Genomic DNA, 23,135 nt, shown 5'->3' on the forward strand with positions numbered 1-23,135 from the left:
CCATATTGCTCTCGCTCGACCGATCATGGCGATACCTCACATGTGTGGTTTGAGCACCGTTTTCATATGCGGGCGCTACTCGCGTATACGTTCGCTTCTGCACACGAGCTCGTCGGGGCGCATTTAAAAAATTTTTTTTTTTCTTATTTATTTTACCTTCTATTTTTACACTGTTTTTTAAAAGAAAAAAAAAAGTGTTGCTTTTATTCCTATTACAAGGAATGTAAACATCCCTTGTAATAGAAAAAAAAGCATGACAGGACTTCCTAAATATGAGATATTTACACTAAAATGCAATCTAAAAAAAATGAAGAAAAAAAAATGGCCCTTTAAGAGCTATGGGCGGAAGTGACGTTTTGGCGTTGCTTCCGCCCTGCAATGATATGTCAGGCCACAAGAAGCATCCAATCGCCTCCGCCGTTGCCAACGGCTCCAGTAAGCGGTGGAGGGCACCTAAGCGCGGCGGGGGGCCCTCTCCCACCGCCGATAAAAGTGATCTTGCGGTGAATCCGCCACAAAGACCACTTTTATCTTAAACTGGACCTGGACCTTAAACTTTTATCTTAAACTGGAATTGAAAGAAGAGGATACCGGGGTTATGGCAGCTAGCTGCTGCCATATCAACGATACTCCTCTTCAAACAGCCGACGTATAACGACAATGGGCAGTCCGGAAGTGGTTAATTAATACAAAAACAGGATTTTCCATTTCCCTGGTTCATTTTTATTGGTGGTGTTGCCAGCTGCATAACTGCCAGGCATATGTAAGGATATCTGATTTCTTGTCTTATGTGTGGCTACTCATATTAGCTGTGACGTACGCCATTGTACAGTGGAAGAAGCTTTCTATGCTTAGTTCCTACATTAGGTGGTGGAATTGAGGTCTGCCAATGATAAGAGTTATTATATTTATTATTAGTAGCAGTGGCGGCTGCGCCCCCCACCCCCACAGTTCCCAAAGTTAGTTTGCATAATCATAGAACAATTTATTTTTAAATAATTGATAATGACTAACATTTTTTAAAGTTAAAAAATGTTAGTCTTATTATCATTTATTAAAAAATGAATTGTTCTGCGTGTGCACTCACTGCAGTGTGCGGGGCGACAAACTAATTGGTTTCTATTAGGTCCATCATTTTTTTGACAAGCATGTGATTAGAGCCTGAGGCTCTAATTGGCTTGTTTTAAAATCTCCTCAGGGCACAGAGGACTGCGCCCTGAACCCTCCCACTTGTGACTTTAGCGAATCAATATTCGCCATTGCGTCATTAATAAATCACCGGGATCGGATGGCTTGCACCCGAGGGTACTTAGGGAACTCAGTCAAGTAATTGCCAGAGCATTGTTCCTAATTTTTACTGTCTACTGACTGGAATGATACCAGCGGATTGGAGAAAAGCCAACGTAGCACCAATATTTATAAAGCAACCAAAATACATCCCTGGGAATTACATACCAGTTAGCCTAACATTAATAGTATGCAAGCTCTTGGAGAGGATGACAAGGACTATATGCAAGATTTTAGAAATGAAAACGGTACCATTAGCAGTAATCAGCATGGACTCATGAAGAATCATTCTTGCCAAACCAATCTATTAACCTTCTATGAGGAGGTGAGTTGCCATCTAGATAAAAGAAGGCCCATAGATGTGGTGTACCTGGATTTTGCAAAAGCATTTGACACAGTTCCCCATAAATGTTTACTGTACAAAATAAGGTCCCTTGGTATGGACAATAGGGTGGGTACATGGCTTTAAAACTGGCTACAAGGGCAAGTTCAGAGGGTGGTGATACATGGGGAATACTCGGAATGGTCAGGGGTGGGTAGTGGGGTCCCACAGGGTTCTGTGCTGGAACCAATCCTATTTAATTTATTCATAAACGACCTGGAGGATGGGGTAAACAGTTCAATCTCTGTATTTGCAGACGATACTATTATTATTATACAAGATTTATATAGCGCCAACAGTTTACGTAGTGCTTTACAACTTGAGGGTAGACAGTACAAATACAATACACTTTGATACAGTAGGAATCAGAGGGCCCTGCTCCTTAGAGCTTACAATCTAAGAGGGAAGGTCAAGAGATACAAGAGGTAATAACTGTGGGTGATGTGCTGATTGAGAAGATAAATGTACAGTTGTTAGGTGGGGGCCAGATAGGCTTCTCTGAAGAGATGCGTTTTCAGGGATCGTCTGAAAGTGGATAAAGTAGGAGAAAATCGGACGGATTGGGGTAGAGCATTCCAGAGGATGGGGGAGGCTCTGGAGATGTCCTGAAGGCGAGCATGGGATGAGGTGACAAGGGAGTTTGAGAGCAGGAGGTCTTGGGAGGAGCGAAGAGAACGATTAGGTTGGTATTTTGTGACTAGGTTAGAGATGTAGCTGGGGGCCAGGTTGTGGATGGCTTTGTAAGTTATAGTTAGTATCTTGAATTTAATTTGGTGACTGAGTGGCAGCCAATGGAGGGATTGGCAGAGGGGTGTAGCAGACGCTAAGCGGTTTGTGAGGTGGATGAGCCTGGCAGCAGCGTTCATGACGGACTGAAGTGGGGATAGCCTATTTAGAGGTAAACCAATGAGGAGGGAGTTGCAATAGTCGAGGCGGGAGATGACCAGGGAGTGGATTAGAAGCTTTGTGGTGACATTGGTTAGGAAGGGGCGTATCTTGGAGATGTTGCGGAGACTGAGGCGGCAAGTTTTGGATAGTGATAGAATGTGGGTTCGAAAGGTTAGTTCAGAGTCCAGGATTACACCTAGGACCTTGGCGTGGGGAGGTGGGTTGATAGTTGAGCCGTTGATATTGACAGGGAAATCAGGGGAAGTGGCACCCGAGGGAGGAAATATCATTAGCTCGGTTTTGGATAGGTTGAGTTTGAGGAAGTGAAGTGACATCCAGGCTGATATGTCTGCTAGTAAGTTGGCAATGCGTGAGGAGACAGATGGAGAGATAGATTTGGGTGTCATCAGCGTAGAGATGATATTTAAAGCCGTGGGAGGCAATCAACTGACCCAAGGAGGTGGTGTAGATTGAGAAAAGGAGAGGTCCAAGAACAGAACCTTGGGGGACCCCAACGGAGAAAGGAAGAGGAGAGGAGGAAGTAGAGTTGTAAGTGACACTGAAGGAGCGGTGGGATAGGTAGGATGAGAACCAGCGAAGAGTACAGTCACGGAGACCAAAGGAGTGGAGTTTTTTGAGGAGGAGGGGGTGGTCTAATGTGTCAAAGGCAGCAGAGAGATCCAGGAGAATTAGTACAGAATAGTGTCCATTGGCTTTAGCCATTAGTAGGTCATTTGAGAGTTTAAGGAGAGCAGTTTCCGTGGAGTGTTGAGGGCGAAAACCGGACTGAAGGGAATCAAGAAGTTTATTCATGGTCAGATGGTCACTTAGTCGGTTGTAGACCAGTCTTTCAAGAAGTTTGGAGGAGAAGGAGAGTAAGGAGATGGGACGTAAGTTGTTGAGATTGGTGGGGTCCAGTGAGTATGGGGGTGACTAGCACATGTTTTAGAGAGTTTGGGAAGATGCTACAAGAGAGGGAGAGGTTGAAAATGTGAGTTAGAGAGTGTAGAATCGAGTCAGAGGGTGAGCGTAGCATTTGCGAGGGAATAGGATCCAGGGGGCAGGTGGTTAGATGAGTGTAAGATAAAAGTTTAGCAACCTCAGTAATAGTAGCAGGGTTGAATGAGGGAAGTAATGATTGTAATTGTGGACATGGGGTGTTGCATGGGGGGAGGTTTTTGCGCATTGGTGATCTCCTCATGAATTGTATCAATCTTAGTTTTGAAGTGATTGTCAATCTCCTGGGCAGTGAGTGAGTTGGTGGGTGGAGGCAGTGGAGGACAGAGTAGAGTGTTGAAGGTAGAGAAGAGTTGACGTGGACTGGATGAGAAGGCGTTAATGAGTGTGATAAAGTAGGTCTGTTTGGCAGTGTGAAGGCAGTAGTATTTTAGGAGGGCAGATTTATATTGTGTAAAGTCTTCCTGGGTCTTAGTCTTATGCAACAGGCGCTCAAGAGCACGGCTACGTTTTCTGAGACTTCTGGTGTCATCTGTTTGCCAGGGTTGTAGCAGTTGGGGCGTAATTCTGCGTGTAGTGAGGGGGGCAAGCTTGTCTAGGGAGGAAGACAGTGAGCTGTTGTAGACGAAAGTAGCTAGGTTGGGGCAGGACAGAGGTGAGATTTTGTCAGAGGTGATCAGTAGCAGAGTAGAGAAGAGAAGGGTTGAGGTGGCGAAGGTTTCTATGTGTAACTGTTAGGTGGTTGGAGGGAGAAGAGGTGGAAGACAGGGAGAGAGCAAAACTAATAAGGTGGTGATCAGAGAGTGGGAGTGGATTGTTGGAAAGGTTGCACGGAGTGCACAGGTAGGAGAAGACAATGTCAAGGGTGTTGCCGTTGGAGTGGGTAGGAACCTGTATCCATTGCTTCAGGTCAAGCGATGAGGTTAGACTGAGAAGTTTAGAAGTAATAGTAGTGTTAGTGTTAACAGGGATGTTGAAGTCCCCAAGAATAATTGTGGGGATTTCAGAAGAGAGAAAGTAGGGTAGCCAGGCAGAGAAGTCTTCAAGAAAGGCTGATACTGGTCCAGGGGGCCGGTAGATGACAGCAATTCTTAGAGAAATGGGAGAGAATAGACGAATGCCATGTGCCTCAAAAGAGGAGAGTGTCAGAGAGGGAGGTGGGTGAAGTACCTGATAGGTGCTGCATGGGGCTAGAAGGATTCCCACTCCACCTCCCTTCTGTCCACTTGGTCTGGGGGAGCGAGTCCAGAGAAGGCCCCCATGGGAGAGGGAAGCAGGAGAAATAGTATCTGATTCATGAAGCCAGGTTTCAGTAATGGCAAGTAGGTTAAAGGAGTTTGTGATAAAGAGGTTGTGAAGGGCGGTGAGTTTGTTGCAGACAGAACGTGCATTCCACAGGGCACAGGAAAAGGGGGGGCTGGTTTTGGAAAGAGGAAGAGAGACCAAGTTCTGTGGGTTGCGGCTCCTGCCAGAGGGTGTAGGGGGATGGGAGCATTGGGCAAAGACAGATGATGGTGGTCACCAGAGTTAAGGAGAAGCAGGAGGGTGAGGGAGGTAATGTGGGAATGTGATTTATGTGAAGGGGCATGTCTCAGAGTACTGGAGGTTTTATTAGTATATGGATGTAGAATGAGCAAGAGATGGTAGGAGCAGTAGTAGGGAGAGGACAGAAGGCAGGGTGATATGTATAAGCAGGGGGGTGGAGGGGGGGGTGAAGGTAAGAGAGTTTGAGGAGAGAGGACAGGAGTGTCAGAAGCAGTGGTAGAGAGTGCATGTTACAGAGTGGAAGGAGAGCTTAATTAGAGAGACAGGGTCACCTGCAGTCTGTTAGGTGCCCTCCAGTGCAGATTGCTATATTTGTTTGCTTTGTGCAATCGCTGAAGTGCAGAGATTAAAGTGCATATCACTTGTAGAAAGAATCACTTAGAGATAGAAGCCTTAAGGATAGAAGCCATTGCAATGTGCTCCCCCAGCAATACTATGCTAAGCAGGGCAATAACTTCTCTGCAGGATGTGGAAACCTTGCAAGAAGATCTGAACAAATTAATGGGTGGGCAACTACATGGCAAATGAGGTTTAATGTAGAAAAATGTAAAAGAATGCATTTGGGTGGCAAAAATATGAATGCAATCTATACACTGGGGGGAGAACGTCTAGGGGAATCTAGGATGGAAAAGGACCTGGGGGTCCTATGAGATGATAGCAGCAGCTTAGCATTGTATGCCATTGCTGAGCCTAACAAAGTAAACAGAATATTGGCATGCATTAAAAAAGGGATTAACTCCAGGGATAAAGCGATAATTCTCACACTCTACAAGACTCTGGTCCGGCCGCACCTGGAGTATGCTGTCCAGTTCTGGGCACCAGTCCTTAGGAAGGATGTACTGGAAATGGAGCGAGTACAAAGAAGGGCAACAAAGCTAATTAAAGGGTCTGGAGGATGTTAGTTATGAAGAAAGGTTGTGAACACTGAACTTATTCTCTCTGGAGAAGAGACGCTTGAGAGGGTATATGATTTCAAATTTACAAATACCGTACTGGTGACCCCACAATAGGGATAAAACTTTTTCGCAGAAGGGAGTTTAACAAGACACGTGGCCACGCATTAAAATGAGAAGAAATGAGGTTTAACCTTAAACTGCATAGAGGGTTATTTACTGTAAGAGCGGAAAGGATGTGGAATTCCCTTCCACAGGCGGTGGTCTCAGTGGGGGGCATCGACAGTTTCATAAAACTATAAGATAAGCACCTGAACAACCGCAACATACAGGGATAGACAATGTAATACTGACTAATAATCACACACATAGGTTGGACTTGATGGACTTGTGTCTTTTTTCAAACCTCACCTACTATGTAACTTCCGTTTTCTGGCTTCTCGTCTCGGTTAACCTGGAACCCGCCGGGTATCAGGGGAGCAGTGACTGCTGGATGGCTCAGTTTGTAGGCCCCCCCCAACAAATTTATAGCACCAGCCGCCACTGATTTGTAGTAAACGTATGACTGGTTATACCTGATCAGTTTTTTTTTTTTCCCAGCAAGTTTATCCCTTTTTATACAAAAATGTTCAGCAACCACGACCTTCCCTTAGCATTTTTATGCTTTTCTGTAGATGTCCCTTTCATAGAAAGACAGGTTACTGCTTTTGTGCTGCAGAAATTCTAGAGCGAAAGGAATATCTATAATTTTTATTTTATTTTTACAAAGTAGTTAATAAGGGAAGGAATCTTACATAGCAATGTGATTGTCATGCAGCTGCTATTATAAAAATTAAAACCATGAATTGTTGTGTGGGTTATGACACTGGCAGATATTATGTTAGTCAATGACTACCTTCATTAAATTAATGATAAGATTAGAACTAATGTCAATCAATAAAAGCTGTGTTCCTATAACAGAGTCATTAAGCACTGACATGGCATAAAAAAATGGCATAAAAAGGTAAAAACACATTAAGCATCTTCATGTACACATTCCATTTAAAAGGCACAAAAAGAAGTAAATAAAAAAGGCTGCTAAGATGTCAACAGGCAGCTCTCCACCTGGAGTGATTTAGCTTAACTAAAGAAAACAGCAATAATCAACAGTGTGGATAATGGCTGGAGGAATGGAAAAGGTAAACCCTTTTTTTTCCCTTAAGTGCAAACCTGACACCAGCCTCTGATGTGAACACTCTGTTCTGGGAAAGAATAGTACAAGTTCTATGAATGGAGGAGGTGGGTGAGAGGTGCAACTCTTTCACCCTCGTAGCGTTAACCTTGCAGTACAGGAAGATTACCGCTGTGTGGAGAAGATTTCTATAGTATGCAGCAGCCAGCAGGACATGGGACACACTTCATTACAGGCAAGCTTTATCCTTGAAAAAACTTCAATATAAAGTCAACTGGGGAGCAAAGGTCACATAAATAAGATGAAAGGGAAGGAAGACTCTGTAGCGGAAGCATTAAGAAGACATTCATTAATGAAAGCTTAGGCTATAAAGCACAGCTAAAGGAGAACTCCAGGAATAGTCTGGCCATCCATATACAGTACAATGAGGAGAACAATCCATTTTACCATTTTATGTAATGTTATAATGTTAATCTTGGGGGGGGGGGGGGATATTGCCACCCAAAGTTTTAGACCTGTAGTGGAAATGAATGTGTAGACTCAAGACAACAACCCAGCCCTTACGCAAGCTACTGTTTACTCTAACAGCAGTCCTTTCTCCATCCACAGAGGAAATATACATAGTGTATATTTGACAAGTGATTAGTAATTGTTAGCTCAAGGTCTATTACAGCATTTTTTTTTCTTTTAATACCAGCTGTTTAATGTTGTTTTTTTTTTTTTTTTTTTTTTAAGAAAACCTGTAATGGAAACATGATGTGGCTAAAAAGCTGGCCTCTCCTTTTGAAAATGTTTGTTGCTTGGTTGTCATACTGACTCTCTGTGCTTTAAAGTGGTTGCAAAGACAGAAGATTATTTATTTTTTTTAAAGTCTGCATGCAGCTCACCCCAGGCCCCCCCCCCCTAAAAAAAAGTACCTGAGCCTGATCTCAATCCAGCAATATGCATGAGAGCCAGGGCTCTCTCACTCCTCATTGGCTCACATATAGCAGTAGCCATTGGCTCCCACTGCCATCAATCAGAGCCAGCAACGAGGGAGCAGGGGGCGAACATGCACTAGTGCTCCCACAGCAAGAGTCTTGCTATGGGGGCACTCAGTGGGAGGGTAGAGCCAGGAGCACTAGCTCTGGGCTGCTCTGTGCAAAACTTATGCACAGGGTGGGCAAGTATAACATGTCAATTTTTTTAATAAAAAAAAAAAAGAAGCTTTACAATCACTTTAATACTCCAAATCGGTGACAACAACTATGGAACAAATATAGAGAAGGACTATTGGCTTAGCTAGAACAGCATTACTGCTATGGAACAACCATGTTCAGAAGTAGGTCAGCAGTGGCAGCACATTGTTCTCCCTTTACAGGTTTACTTTAAGTAATGTACCAGGTACGATTATTTATATTTTTAAACCATCTGGAGTTCTCCTTTAATACTTTACATGCACTTCCATAACTGTACGGACAATACTATTGAATAAGTTTAAACACTGTAATGCTCGCCTATTACTCTATGGAGGGTAAAAATCCATGTCATACCCCTGGTGAGAACTTATACACCAATAATTAACACAGCTCAAGGTATCTGACATGAAGATTTTCAACTGAAGAGCATAAAAAAAAAAATAAAAACCTGTTTACATTCATTGTACTGCAAACCAATATAGCAATTATCAATAACTTACAGGTACAAAATTGTAATATTTGTCAATAAAAATCAATGCCTCTTCAAAGTCTCAAGTTATCCTGTACAAGAGTCATACATCTTCGATCCATTAGCAGCATTGCTTTGGTTCACAATATAATACAAACATGTAAACCTAAAGAGGAGGCACAGCAAGTTTTAGTGGTCCTCAAGTGCTTTTTGGCATTGATAAAGTAAGCAGTCCGATAAAGCAGAAGATGACGATCTTATCCACAGAAGCAGCATTCCTTCCTGGAGGTGACAATGCAGCAGAGATGGGAAGGAGGGCAGCAGCTGGCATGCGACTATCCCTTCATCACCTTAAAGCACATGATTAAAATAGGATACAATGTAGTAATAATAAATGACAGACAAAAGATGAATTGTCACAGCTTATATCAGAACATACGTTACCACACACAGGCCCTAGGTCAGATATTTTATGACAGGAATCAGGATCAATAATATTACAAGTTACATTTAAAGGGTAAATAAGTAAAATATGATGCGCTAGAGTGTGCTAACCGTGTCCTAATCCCGGCACACATAAACACAGTTCATATACAACAGAGGGTAAAATTGTCTAACCCCAATATATGCTATATCCCCCAAGGTAACAAACATAATGCGCACAAATAAACCAAGCAATGGGCATATGAAGATCAATGTATTCCCCCAACCTGGACGTCAATGATTCAATCCCACTTACTATTGGTCTTCTGGGGGATTGATGCTGTTCTTGTGAATTTTTGGTAAATAATAGATTACATTACATTGATCTTCATCTGCAACCCCTAGTCAGAAAGACTCCAGCTTTCCTCATGGACACTAAGCACACGTTACAATTATTGAGGGAATGTGCAATAAACGAGGATACTGTTATGGTCACTGGTGATGTAGCAAGTCTGTATACTAATATTGACCACAAAGGAGCCATGGATGCGGTTAGATGGGCCCTTGAGAATGATGATAATAGGACCGATGAGGGGCTATGTATATTCATCTTAAAGTGTCTGGAATTTTGTTTACAAAACAATTTTTTTTGGTATAACAAATTTTATTTGCAAATTAAGGGTGTCGCTATGGGCGCTAAATTCGCCCCTTGTGTAGCGAACCTGTATATGGCCAAGTGGGAGGCAGAGGAGGTTCTTGATGGTTCCTACACTGGTATTGTATTGTACCGAAGATTCATAGATGATTTATTGATCATCTGGAACCAAAGTATGGAATCTCTTACGGAATTATTGACGTTCATGAATAATAACAATCGTACAATAATCACTTGGGAGATCAGCAAAGATAAAATACATTTCCTTGACCTTAAAATATGTAATTCCACACAAGGTATTATTACCAGAACGTTTTTTAAAGCAAGGGACCGGAATTCGTATATTCCTACTAACAGTTGTCACTTTAGAGCATGGCTAAACAACATACCTCGTGGTCAGTTCATAAGGATTAGGAAGAATTGTACATTAGATGAAGATTTTGAAGATTAATCCAATAAGCTTAGGGAGATGTTCATGAGCAAAGGTTATCATAGAGAATTTTTGGATAAAGAAATTAGTAGGGTAAGAGATTACAATAGGGAAAATTTGCTAAAAGAAAGATCTGATAATAGGGGTGTGGATGAAGATAGAGGTACCAGTCTAGTATTGGATTATAGTATACAAAACAAAGAGGTGGAAAGGATCATACATAAATATTGGAACGTATTGAGATGAGATATCCATCTCAAAGAGTGCCTACCAGATAAGCCAAGGATTGTTTATAGACGAGCACCCAACTTGCGCGACAGACTGGTCCATAATGTTGTGGAGCAACCCCCTTTGGAACCAAAAATGTTTTGGGACACCCAGGGGTTTTCCAGCTGTGGTAGATGTTACAGTTGTGTAAGAGTTCCAACGAATTTGAGGAGAGCTAAGGGATTCACAAACCCCCGTAGCAATCAAACATACATTAAAGATTTTATTTCTTGTGACACCATAGGGGTTGTTTATGCGGTGAAATGCCCCTGCAATTTATTGTACATTGGTTGCACCATCCGAGCGATGAAGGGCCGGATGTCAGAAATATACACAAAGGATTTGACAAACATTATTTGTCCATACACTTTAGGGATGTTTATGGTCAGAGCACCAAGGGTATGCAGTTTTGGGGCCTAGAGGCACCTAAGCGACATTGGAGGGGTTGTAATTATACCAGAGAGATTAGTCGGCATGAATCTTGGTGGATCCACCAATTGGGCTCTTTGTTCCCGGGGGGGTTAAATAAGGAATTCGACTTGGGTTGTTTCTTGAGCAATCAATAAAGTGATTTTATTTATTGTTATGTGGATATCCTATATATATATTTTTTTTATATATTTGATATTAGATTTTTTAGCATGTTGGAGCTATATAGTTCTTTTTGCACGTTTGCGTCTGTATGTCACTATGACACACCATAATGCATTTTTATTTTATTTTTTAATATTTTTTATATGTACATTTTTTGTTATTAATTTATATATTGTCTATTTTTGGGGTTTATTTACATTCAATATGGATGTGGGGTTCCATATATTTTGTATTATCACCTTAGATTATTTATTTTAGATATTGGGTCATTACATCATTATAACTATATTATGTCATTGGCAAACATATTATGTTGTTTAATAGGCTTTAATAGATGGATACATTAGAGAAAATTAGCATGATTTATACTATTGATATGCCGTATCCTTTTGTTGTATATTATGGTATATGTTTCAGTGAGTGATATGGTAATACGTCCACTAACCTCCGATCTGCATTAGTATTATATAGGTTTTTTATTACTCCTTTTCCTTGTTCGTTAGTGGGATAATGAGATCCATTACACACACAGATTTATGTAATATGAGCAGCTATACGTGTGCCTTTGAGCATGCTATTGGCTTCATTAATATTCAGCATTAGAGTGTCCGCAGTCTACGGAAAGATGGCCGCTGCCACACCATATATTTACTATGTGATAAGGTTTAATATCCATTAATCTCCTATCTGCATTAATTTATGCCTTTTTACATTTATTATACCCTTTCTTCGTGTGTTAGAGGAGCAATGAGACTCATTACACACACATACTGATGTAGTTTGATTAGCTACACGTTACCTTTGAGCATTACTATTGTTGTCATTCATATCCAGCACTAGCGTGTCCGCGGTCTACGGCAAGATGGCCGTCGGCACACTATATATTTGACTGACACAACTACCGTTCAATCACATTCCCCCTGATGACACGTATGCCCTGTGTTGAAGACGCGTAGGGGAGGGGCCAGGATGGAGTGTTAGGCAGCAGCAGCTGTCTGTGCTGGGACGGTCTCCATAACCTCACTGCTACATCTATTGCCTCATTGTTATATACAGGTTATATGCCTCTTCTGAGTGGTGCACTGACGCACCCTCAAAATGTGAGTACCCCCTTCTGGGGGAGAGTTTTTTATCTGAACTTGTAATAAAACTTTTTAAACGTTATCACACCATATGGTTCCTTTCTCTTTTTGCTTATGCTTTGAGCCTATGCTGGAGCCTGTCTTCCTGTGAGCCAAACTGAGCCCTGGGTGGATCAAAAGCATTTCCTGACTCTGTCTCTGTCATTCCCTAAGGTGAGCGCTTTACCTTGGAGGGGGTCACCTTTTGTTTCACCATTGCATGATATGTGGCACATGGAATTGCAGCACGTTTGAATACAGCATCACTGAAGCACATTTGTCATCACTCCTATTAAGGACTTTTGTGTAATATATGTCTAGTTCATGATGGACGATTAAGTATATGTATTGTGTGACACTTTGCACTTTTTGGCTGGCACATGTCACTTTTTAGCATTTGTTTGCATATACGAATCATTTATGAAGTAACATTATTTACCTTATTATTATTTTATATGTCTATTGCACCTTTGAGCACCTGTTTTGCACTTATTTATTTTGGAGCATATTTAATTATTGATAATACTATTACTATTTTATATGCCCATTGCACGGTTTATTTGTGCACATTATGTTTGTTTACCTTGGGGGATATAGCATATATTGGGGTTAGACAATTTTACCCTCTGTTGTATATGTACTGTATCTCTGTGTGCCGGGAATAGGGCACGGTTAGCACACTCTAGCGCATCATATTTTACTTATTTGATAATTCACACGTATTACAAGGCGTGATTCATGTATGTGGCTGTGTAGTGCTTACTTTTAGCACTAGGTTCAATTTGGCTTGTAGGATCTTTGCCTATTTACATTTAAAGGGTAAGTTCCCCTTTACAGAAAAATCTGTAAGGTAAACTTACCTAGGACCCCCTTCTCACTCCCCCATTCCTGCTGACCTGGAGCGCAGCTATCTCCCGTTAGGAGCCCTGGTATAGCCGCCTTACGGGTCTGGGTCTTAGAAATCCCCGTGGCTTTCTCTCTTCTTCCCCGTTGACAGGACAGGCTACACGGGTTCCAATTGGTCAGTGCTGCCCATGTGTTGCAAAGAGGTCACTGTGCTGGACATTCCATGCCCTGCAGTTGTACATACAGTGCCTTGAAAAAGTATTCATACCCCTTGAAATTTTCCACATTTTGTCATGTTACAACTAAAAACGTAAATGTATTTTATTAGGATTTTATGTGATAGACCAACACAAAGTGGCACATAATGGTGAAGTGGAAGGAAAATGATAAATGGTTTTCAAAATGTTTGCATTCAGCCCTCCTGAGTCAATACTTTGTAGAACCACCTTTCGTTGCAATTACAGCTGCAAGACTTTTTGGGGATGTCTCTACCAGCTTTGCACATGTAGAGAGAGTGACATTTTTGCCCATTCTTCTTTGCAAAATAGCTCAAGCTCTGTCAGATTGGATGGAGAGCATCTGTGAACAACAATTTTCAAGTCTTGCCACAGATTCTCAATTGGATTTAGGTCTGCACTTTGACTGGGCCACCATTCTAACACATGAATATGCTTTGATCTAAACCATTCCATTGTAGCTCTGGTTGTACGTTTAGGGTCGTTGTCCTGCTGGAAGGTGAACCCCTGCCTCAGTCTCAAATCTTTTGCAGACTCTTAACTGGTTTTCTTCTAAGATTGCTCTGTATTTGGCTCAGTCCACCTTCCCCATCACCTCTGACCAGCTTCCCTGTCCCTGCTGAAGAAAAGCATCCCCACAACAGGATGCGGCCACCATGTTTCACGGTGGAGATGGTGTGTTCAAGGTGATGTGCAGTGGTATTTTTCTGCCACACATAGCGTTTTGCTTTTAGGCCAGAAAGTTAAATTTTGTCCTCATCTGACCATGACACCTTCTTCCACATGTTTGCTGTGTCCCCCCCACATGGCTTCTCCCAAACTGCAAACAGGACTTCTTATGGCTTTCTTTCAAAAATGGCTCTCTTTTTGCCACTCTTCTATAAAGGCCAGATTTGTAGGGTGCATTAGTTGTCCTGAGGACAGATTCTCCCACCTGAGCTGTGGATCTCTGCAACTCCTCCAAAGTTACCATGGGCCTCTTGACTGCTTCTCTGATTAATGCTCTCCTTGCCCAGCCTGACAGTTTAGGTGGACAGCCATGTCTTGGTAGGTTTGCAGTTGTGCCATACTCTTTCCATTTTCGGATGATGGATTGAACAGTGCTCCACGAGATGTTCAAAGCTTAGGATATTTTTTTTTAAAACTAACCCTGCTTTAAACTTCACAACTTTATCCCTGACCTGTCTGGTGTGTTCCTTGGCCTTCATGATGCTGTTTGTTCACCAAGGTTAACAAACCTCTGAGAGCTTCACAGAACAGCTGTTTTTATACAGAGACTAAATTACACACAGGTGGACTATGTTTACTAATTAGGTGACTTCTGAAGGCAATTGGTTCCATTAGATTTTAGTTAGGAGCATCAGAGTAAAGGGGGCTGAATACAAATGCACGGTAATCTTTTCACCATTTATCATTTTTACTTCACAATTATGTGCCACTTTGTGTTGGTCTTTCACATAAAATCCTAAGAAAATTTACATTTTTGGTTGCAACATGACAAAATGTCGAAAATTTCAAAGGGTATGAATACTTTTTCAAGGCACTGTATAGAAAGGGTCGCTTACGATTGGCCCAGTACAGTGACAGCTTCCTGGAGGGCAAGCTCATATGGGGCTAGGATCCAAACATACCTGAGATCATCCCTAACGAGGAGGAAATGCGAGAGGTAACAATCACACGATTTTAATATAAACATAGAAACAAACATGAATGGGGACCGAACCAGTAAAAAAGGTGAATTAGTGTTTCAAGCAAAACTATTCAAACTTATACAGACACGATCAATAGTCTAATTTTACCTACCTATAACTTGTACAATATGAAGGTTTAATTTGTGTTGCAAGACATGAAACAATTCATGAAGAGTCTTTTGGGGATTTGGGACCTGAACTTTCTCCTTCACATCATTGGACAGTGTCGGCCACAATTTACCAAACTCTTCAGTGGAGATTACCAATGGTCTGTATGAAAAGAAAAGCACAGTAAATTCAATATTTATATATATCTTCTAAATACATTTAGTATTTCATATCAGAAAGGTACTGTTTAAGATTTTTCAAAATTTACATTTTACATTTTGTCCTAAATTCACCTGAATTCAGTCACTTCCACTTTAATACATAGGATAATGCAGACGGAACCTTGTATTCCTACAACACAGGAATAATTAAGAAGAAGTTCAACAGATCCAAGTACCTCCACAAGTTTTAGCTAGGCTGTTGCCTGTCTTTTTTTTTTTTTCTGGCCAAAACAGCTAACTATTGGCTATTGATGGATGGATGGATTTTCACCAGCTAGCAAAGCCCCTGTACCTTGCACGCTTTCAGCCAGGCTAAATGTAACATTTCTGGTGCAAGCTTCCCTCATATATTATATATATATATATATATATATATATATATATATATATATATATATATATATATATATATATATATATATATATATATATATATATATATATATATATATAACACTCTTCAAAAATTCCACTCGCCTGCTCGCATTTTGCGAGTGGATTTTGAGGGCTCGCGAGTTTGGATTGCCTGGGAGCAGGGGGCGAGCACCGCTGGCAGCCTGGGCTGTATGGGAACCGTTCTTCCAGCGATCGTAGGGGAAGAGAGAGTAGAGCCGCCATTTGGTTGATTAGAGCGCCGGGGAACTTTCATTTCAATAGCTGTGTGTTCCCAGCTGCGCGCCCCCATATACAGCCCCTCCTCTTTGTCCAGGCACTTTGATAGACAGATCACCCATCCTGGGATAGGTGATCTGTCTATCAAAGTTCCCCGGACAAGGGGGAGGGGCTGTATATGTCAGCGCGCAGTGGGGAACACAAAGCTATTGAAATGAAAGCGGTTATGTTCCCCAGCACTCTAATCAACCAGGCAGCATCTCTCCTCTCTTCCCCTGCACAGGTAGGCTGCATTAGTGACACAGGCTCCACTGGCGGACATGGGCAGGCTGCATTGGTGGACACAGATAAAGTTGTTGTTAATATTTATTTTTATAACTTAATTCTGCATAAAACATTTAAGTGTCATTTCATGAGATAATTTATGAGGGCGTATTTAGGGGCGGGGCAGGATAGGGTTTGGGCAGGGCAACTGGTGGCGAGTGACCCTTGAGGCCTGGCTAGTAGCTCAGGACTTGAAATTTTGAGATAGAGATATATATAAAATGAAATTTTGTTGGGCATTTATGCAGGTTTTGTTTAATATATTTATTCAATTGGGTGATTTACTATTTGAGTGGCACTTTCATGACTTCATGGCATAAACATTTGTGCTCATAAGTTTACATACCCTGGCCGAATTTAGGATTTCTTGGCCATTTTTCAGATCAAAAGTTTACATACCCTGGTGGTTTTGGCCTGATAACATGCACAAGTTGACACAAAAGGGTTTGAATGGCTACTAAAAAGGTAACCATCCTCACCTGAGATCTGTTTGCTTGTAATTAGTGTGTGTGTATAAAAGGTCAATGAGTTTCTGGACTCCTGACAGACCCTTGCATCTTTCATCCAGTGCTGCACTGACATTTCTGGATTCAGAGTCATGTGTAAAGCAAAAGAATTGTGAAAGGATCTGCAGGAAAAGGTAGTTGAACTGTATAAAACAGGAAAGGGATATAAAAAGATATACAAGGAAATGAGAATGCCAATCAGCAGTGTTCAAACTCTAATCAAGAAGTGGAAAATGAGGGGTTCTGTTGAAACCAAACCATGGTCAGGTAGACCAAACTAAAATTTCGGCCACAACTGCCAGGAAAATTGTTCAGGATGCAAAGAAAAACCCGCAAATAACTTCAGGTGAAATACAGGACTGAAAACATGTGGTGTGGCTGTTTCAAGATGCACAATAAGGAGGCACTTGAAAAAAAGATGGGCTGCATGGTCGAGTCGGCAGAAAGCCATTACTACGCAAATGCCAAAGTATCCCGCTTACAATACGCCGAACAGCAGAGACAAGCCTCAAACCTTCTAGCACAAAGTCATTTGGAGTGATGAGACCAAAATTGAGCTTTTTGGCCGCAACCATAAACGCTTCATTTGGAGAGGAGTCAACAAGTCTGTGAAACCACCTACTGTGAAACGTGGAGGTGGATCACTGATTTTTTTTGGGGATGTGTGAGCTACAAAAAGGCACAGGAAATTTGGTCAAAACTGATGGCAAGACGAATGCAGTACGTTATCAAAAAATACTGGCGGAACATTTGCATTCATCAACCAGAAAGCTGCGCATGGGACGTACTTGGACATTCCAACATGACAATGATCCAAAACACAAAGGCCAAGTCGATCTGTCATTGGCTACAGCAGAATAAAGTGATTCTGGAGTGGCCATCTCAGTCTCCTGACCTCAATATCATTGAGCCACTCTGGGGAGATCTCAAATGTGCAGTTCATGCAAGACAGCCCAAGAATTTACAGGAACTGGAGGCTTTTTGCCAAGAGGAATGGGCAGCTTTACCATCTGAGAAGATGTAAACTTTTAATCAGGGTCATTTGGGTAGTTTCTGTTGTGATTATAATTTAAAAAGAGTAAACACATTTGATTGATAATAAATGGCTTCAGTCAAACACTAACCATGAGTGAAAGAAACGTTTTTGTGTTATCATTCATATTCTCTGAAAAATGGCCAAGAAATCAAACTCTGCCAGGGTATGTAAACATATGAGCCCAACTGTGTATATACATATATTTATGGTTGAAGCCCTATAGCCCTATGGCCGATATGGATATGAACAAGATAGACTTACAACATGGCCTGAAGTGTGCCCTGGTCTGATGGACGGTATGGCAAAATAAGGGGGCATACCCAAGATTAGAAATTAATATTTTGTGAAGAGAAATGAATTTGAGAAATGCCCTGAAAAAGGGGATGGGAGGGTGGGTATCGTGCACAGGAAATCGACAAAGACCACAGGCGAGTGGGCTGGTTAAATACCCCCCGGGCTCCTCCCATAAATTCAGGCCACCATACTGACCTTCTTACTTATGGTTGAAGCCCTACGGCCGATACGAACAAGATAGACTTACCATAAGACTTAAAACGTGAAATGGACCTGAAGTGTGCCCTGGTCTGATGGACGGTATGCCAAAATAAGAGGCAAAAACATTCAGGTAGGGATGTAGTTTTATTAGTTTTCAGTGTTATTCATTGAGCAAGTTTGGTAAATGCTTGTGCCATTTCCACCTGAGGATTGGGGATGTACCGGCCAAAGCATACAGACTTCTACTTGCCTAGTGTCTTAATGACATGAACTGGGACCTCATGCCAAGACGCGGTTGAGGCTGCTCCAATACGGAAAGAGTGATCGGAGTACTGACTGGGGTTGAGGTGTAGGTTGCGAAGAAGAATCCTCATGTTTGACGAATTGGCAGGCACTCAAGGGTTTGGTCGGAAAAGGTAGTAGGGGACTAGAGTTTGACTGTTCCGGCAGGAGTGACAGTAGGCGGTCGAGTATGGTTCCGGACATTGTTTGTTTTGTAGAGGTGAATGTCTACCCTGGAACCTGATTGCTGGGTTTTAGATACTGCAAGGTGAAGGATTAATTGGTCATGGTAGCAAGCCAGGTGACGTCTACGCAAATCTTGGTCAGCGGGGTTGCTGTGAGTAAACTTGCTAGGCCGCAAGAACCCGTAGTAAGCTAGGTAGATGGCCGCTTGTATGACCAGGCTGGGGAGAAGGCCAAATGGTGAACTAGCAAGGATAGTAGACATGTCCCGGAAGATGGCATTTGTTATAGGCAGATGTTTGGCCTTGCTCATGGATTGTTGTTTTGGATGCCACATAAGACGGCTCGGATCATATGGGATGCGAGTAAAGATGGTTTTGGGGGATCTGGTAAGGCCAGAAAGTGCTGGACACCGGCTAAGTATATTTAGGGGTATCTCTGGAGGCCATGGTCCTGTAAACTAATGGTGGCCAAAAATTGCAGCGAAGCCTGTGGAGGCTGCGGCATCTGTCACTACCTGGGGTGATAGGGGCAATATTGACGGTATAAACATTGATATACCGTTCCACGCAGTACGGAACCCTCCCACATTGATAGGTCCGCTACTGCCGCGGTGTCTAAATAAGGATCTGATCAGGGTCCTGTGTCTGGGAGAGGAAGACCAGGAGGCGTGACAAAGATCGACCCTGGGGAATGACCCATATTGCAAAAGAGAGACTTAAGCTGCTTCTTAGTACACCCCCGTGTATGGGTGAAGTCTTGGAGAACTGACCTGATGGGAGTCAGCTTGTCAAGGGAGAGGCTGGCCTGCATGGAGTGGTTAGTTCAAAAGAGGTTAATGTAGACCTCGGGTCCGGATTGTTGAGTTTTGGAGACTGCAAACTGAAGGACGTAACACTTTTAAAAGTGAGTTAGGTGGTGTCTATATAGTAACTGGCTGTCAGTGCCACTAAAGATGAATTCGCTAGGTCGTAGAAAACCGTAAAAGGGCCAGGTAGATGGCCGCTTGGATGACTTGACCGGGGAACGTGCAAGGATTTTTAACATGTCCCTAAAGATGGCAGTTGTGATGGGCAAGCGTTTGCCGTTGGCTATGGTCTGATGCTTCTGGATGCCACGTAGAAGGGATTCTACCGTATAGGCCATAAACACAGACAGCTCTCTGGGGTCCTGTAAGGACAGGAAATGCTGGACGCCGGCTAGGTATAGCCTGATAGTGTTACGAGAAGAAGCCAGCTGCGTGTGGCAATACGATACCCGGTGCAGGACGGAAGCTGAATTCAACTGTCCTAAGGGAGAAATGACAGACAAGAAATGGCGAGTGGCTCGAATGAAAATGCCACTGGAGACAAGTGGCCAATTAAGTGCCACTGAAAATGATGTGTGGCTGTTTGTGTGCCTCTTTGAATGTGCTTGCAACGATTGCAAGATGTTATGCTAAGTTGCATGCCTTGCAATGATTGCAAGAGTTGTGCTTAAATGTGTTCTTGCAACGATTGCAAGAGAGTTTATGTCACTGGAGATGTCTTTGTAGTGACTGTAAGAAGTGCGTATTACTGCATGTGCTTGGTTGTGTGCTTGCAACGATTGCAAGAAGTTATGTTTGGATGCGTGCTTGCGATGATTGCAAGAAGTTTATGCTTGGATGTGTGCTTGCAACTATTGCAAGAAGTTATGCTTGGAGGCGTGCTTACAACGATTGCAAGAAGTTGTGATTGGATGCGTGCTTGCAATGATTGCAAGAAGTTGTGCTTGGATGTGTATGAAATAAATCCGATATGAATCGGTTGTAAGTGTAAAATGATTCCTATACGAATCGGTTGTATGAAATGAATCTGATACGAACCGGTTGTAGAGTGTATGAAATGAATCCGATATAAAATCAGACTGTGGAGAGTATGAAATGGATCCGATACAAATCATTGTGCCGCCGGCGCGACTGGATTCGAATTGGGGTGTAGCGTGTATGAAATGAAACCGATACGAATCTTTTGTAAATTGTATGTAATGAATCCTGATACGAATCGGTTGTAAAGTGTATGAAATGAAACCAACATGAATCGAATTGTGCAACTATAAGGGGAAGTAGCAGTGAGGCGAAGGTTTTAGTGAATGAATCGAGACCATGACTGAACTTCGACAGAAGACGGGGTGTGTGTTTTTTGTTGTTGTTTGTTTTGTATCGTAGAGGCGTCAGAGGTCGAACATCTGTGGAGCTGTGTTAAGGAAAATAGAAAATGCCATGAAGGATTCAATATGAAGGGACTGCCGGACCTGGGGGGAATGACAGGCAACATGCGAACGATACCTGTAAGGCTGAAATGATGGGTGCAGATCGATGCGTTGTTGGTTTGAGTGGATTTGACTCAAGCAACAAGTGTGTGAAATTAAATGAGTGAAATGTTTTGCTGTGATATAGGCGAATCGGTATGCAGCGACTGCGACAAACAATGTGGAGACAGTGTCGGACTGTGGAGCACAGAATGAAATGAGGCCAAGACAACTGGGGTGCGCCGAGATGAATCGGTGCATCTCGGATGCTACTGGATTCGAATCCGGGCACGGTACGTGACAGTGAAATGAGTGAAATGAATGAACTGGTTTGCCATGACAGAGGCACGAATCGGTGTGCCGCGACTGCGATAAGCAACGAGTTGAACTGTGGAGTGCGAAATGAAATTAGGCCAAGCCAACTGGGGCACACCAGGACGAGTTGATGCATCGCGGATGCCATTGGATGCGAAACGGAGCGAGGTACATGACAGTGCATTGAATGAAATGTTTGCCATGACAGAGGCACGAATCGGTCGTGCCGCGACTGACAACGAACCGGACTCTGGAGCAGGTACTGAAATGAGGCCAAAACAACTGGAGCACACCGGAAGGAATTGGTGAATCTCAGATGCTACTGGATTCGAATCGGGGCGCGGAACGTGACAGTGAAATAATGAAATTAATTAAATGACTTTCCATGACAGAGGCACGAATCAGTCGTGCCACGACTGCGACTGACAATGAACCGGACTCTGGAGCATGTACTGAAATGAGGCCAAAACAACTGGGGCACACCAGAACGAATCAGTGCATCATGGATGCAACTGGATTCGAATTGGGGCGCGGTACGTGACAGAGAAATTAGTAAAATGATTTGCCATGACAGAGGCATGAATCAGTCATGCCTCGACTGCGACTGACAACGAACTGGACTCCGGAGCATGTACTGAAATGAGGCCAAGAAACAACCGGGGGCTCACCGGGACAAATCGGTGCATCATGGATGCGACTAGATTCGAATCGGAGCGCGGTACATGAAAGTAAAATAAGTGAAATTATTGAAATGTTAAGCTATGATAGAGGCACGAATCGGTGTGCCGCAATTGCGACTGATAACGAAGACTGTGGAGCATGGTATGAAACATGAGACAAGAACAACTGAGACGAACCAGTGCAAAGCAGAGGCAACTGGATTTGAATCAGAGTAAGGTACGTAAAAATGAATGAAATGTTTAAAAATGATAGAGGCACGAATCGGAGGCTGAATGCTACGGCTACGTGCAGGGTTTCTTAACGAATGACTCGTAAGTTTCGTATCGGGGTTCGGGCACGATATCTAGCAAATGGTGATGCATGAAATGAAGAAATGTCAATGAAACCCTACCTGCGACCGCTGAGCCAGACACATTTGTACGAAAAACTGCGAACAGAACGAATGCCTCTTGAAAGTTTTGAACGCACAACTTACGAAAGCCGAGTTGGAACAGTCGGCCTGGTGACGTAACGTATTGCGCACAGGAAACCAACAAAGACCACAGGGGAGCGGGCTGGTTAAATACCCCCCGGGCTCCTCCCATAAATTCAGGCCACCATACTGGCTTTCTTACATATATACACACACATATACTGTGATTCTGTACTTGCCAAATATGCTGCAGAAATCTCCCTCCACTAAGTCTGGCTTAGGGGTGCTGAAATGAATCGCTGCATTGCAATTCGGGTGGCATTAATGCATACGACCAGAAAAATCCATTGCCCGCCCCTCCCAGGAGAGCGCTACGAGCATATAGTTGTTAAGATAAGTGTTTTAATGAATCCTGTGCCCTGCTGTATGTGCTTTTTAAAAAATATGGAGCTTCATATCGCATTTCTCAGGGCACTTTCACACTGCTAGCGTCCAGGCGTCGGCGGTAAAACGTCACTATTTTTAGCGACGCTTTACCGGTGCTATTCGGTCGCTAGCGGGGCACTTCTAACCCCCGCTAGCGGCCGAAAAAAGGTTAAATCCACCCACAAAACACCGCTGCCCATTGATTTTATTTTAGGAGCAGTGTATTCACC

The 23,135-nt window shown here is 42.8% G+C and overlaps 1 protein-coding gene across 2 annotated transcripts in view; it reads right to left on the bottom strand.

Moving 5' to 3' along the window:
* Positions 1–6,687: 6,687 nt before the first annotated feature.
* The window catches only part of AP4E1 (adaptor related protein complex 4 subunit epsilon 1), a 147,644-nt gene continuing 131,196 nt past the window's right edge, over positions 6,688–23,135 (bottom strand). The window contains exons 20-21 of one of the 2 annotated variants that reach the window (XM_073618706.1): positions 15,146–15,303; positions 6,688–9,120 (exon numbers count right to left, since the gene is read on the bottom strand). In XM_073618706.1, coding sequence (XP_073474807.1) covers positions 8,960–9,120; positions 15,146–15,303 — 319 coding nt within the window. In that variant the 3' untranslated portion in view covers positions 6,688–8,959. Of the gene's footprint in view, positions 9,121–15,145; positions 15,304–23,135 lie in introns of those variants that run through there. The other variant, XM_073618707.1, reaches the window with a different exon arrangement.

This window comes from Aquarana catesbeiana, linkage group LG03 (genome assembly GCF_042186555.1).
Source record: "Aquarana catesbeiana isolate 2022-GZ linkage group LG03, ASM4218655v1, whole genome shotgun sequence".
Classification (NCBI taxonomy): Eukaryota; Metazoa; Chordata; class Amphibia; order Anura; family Ranidae; genus Aquarana; species Aquarana catesbeiana.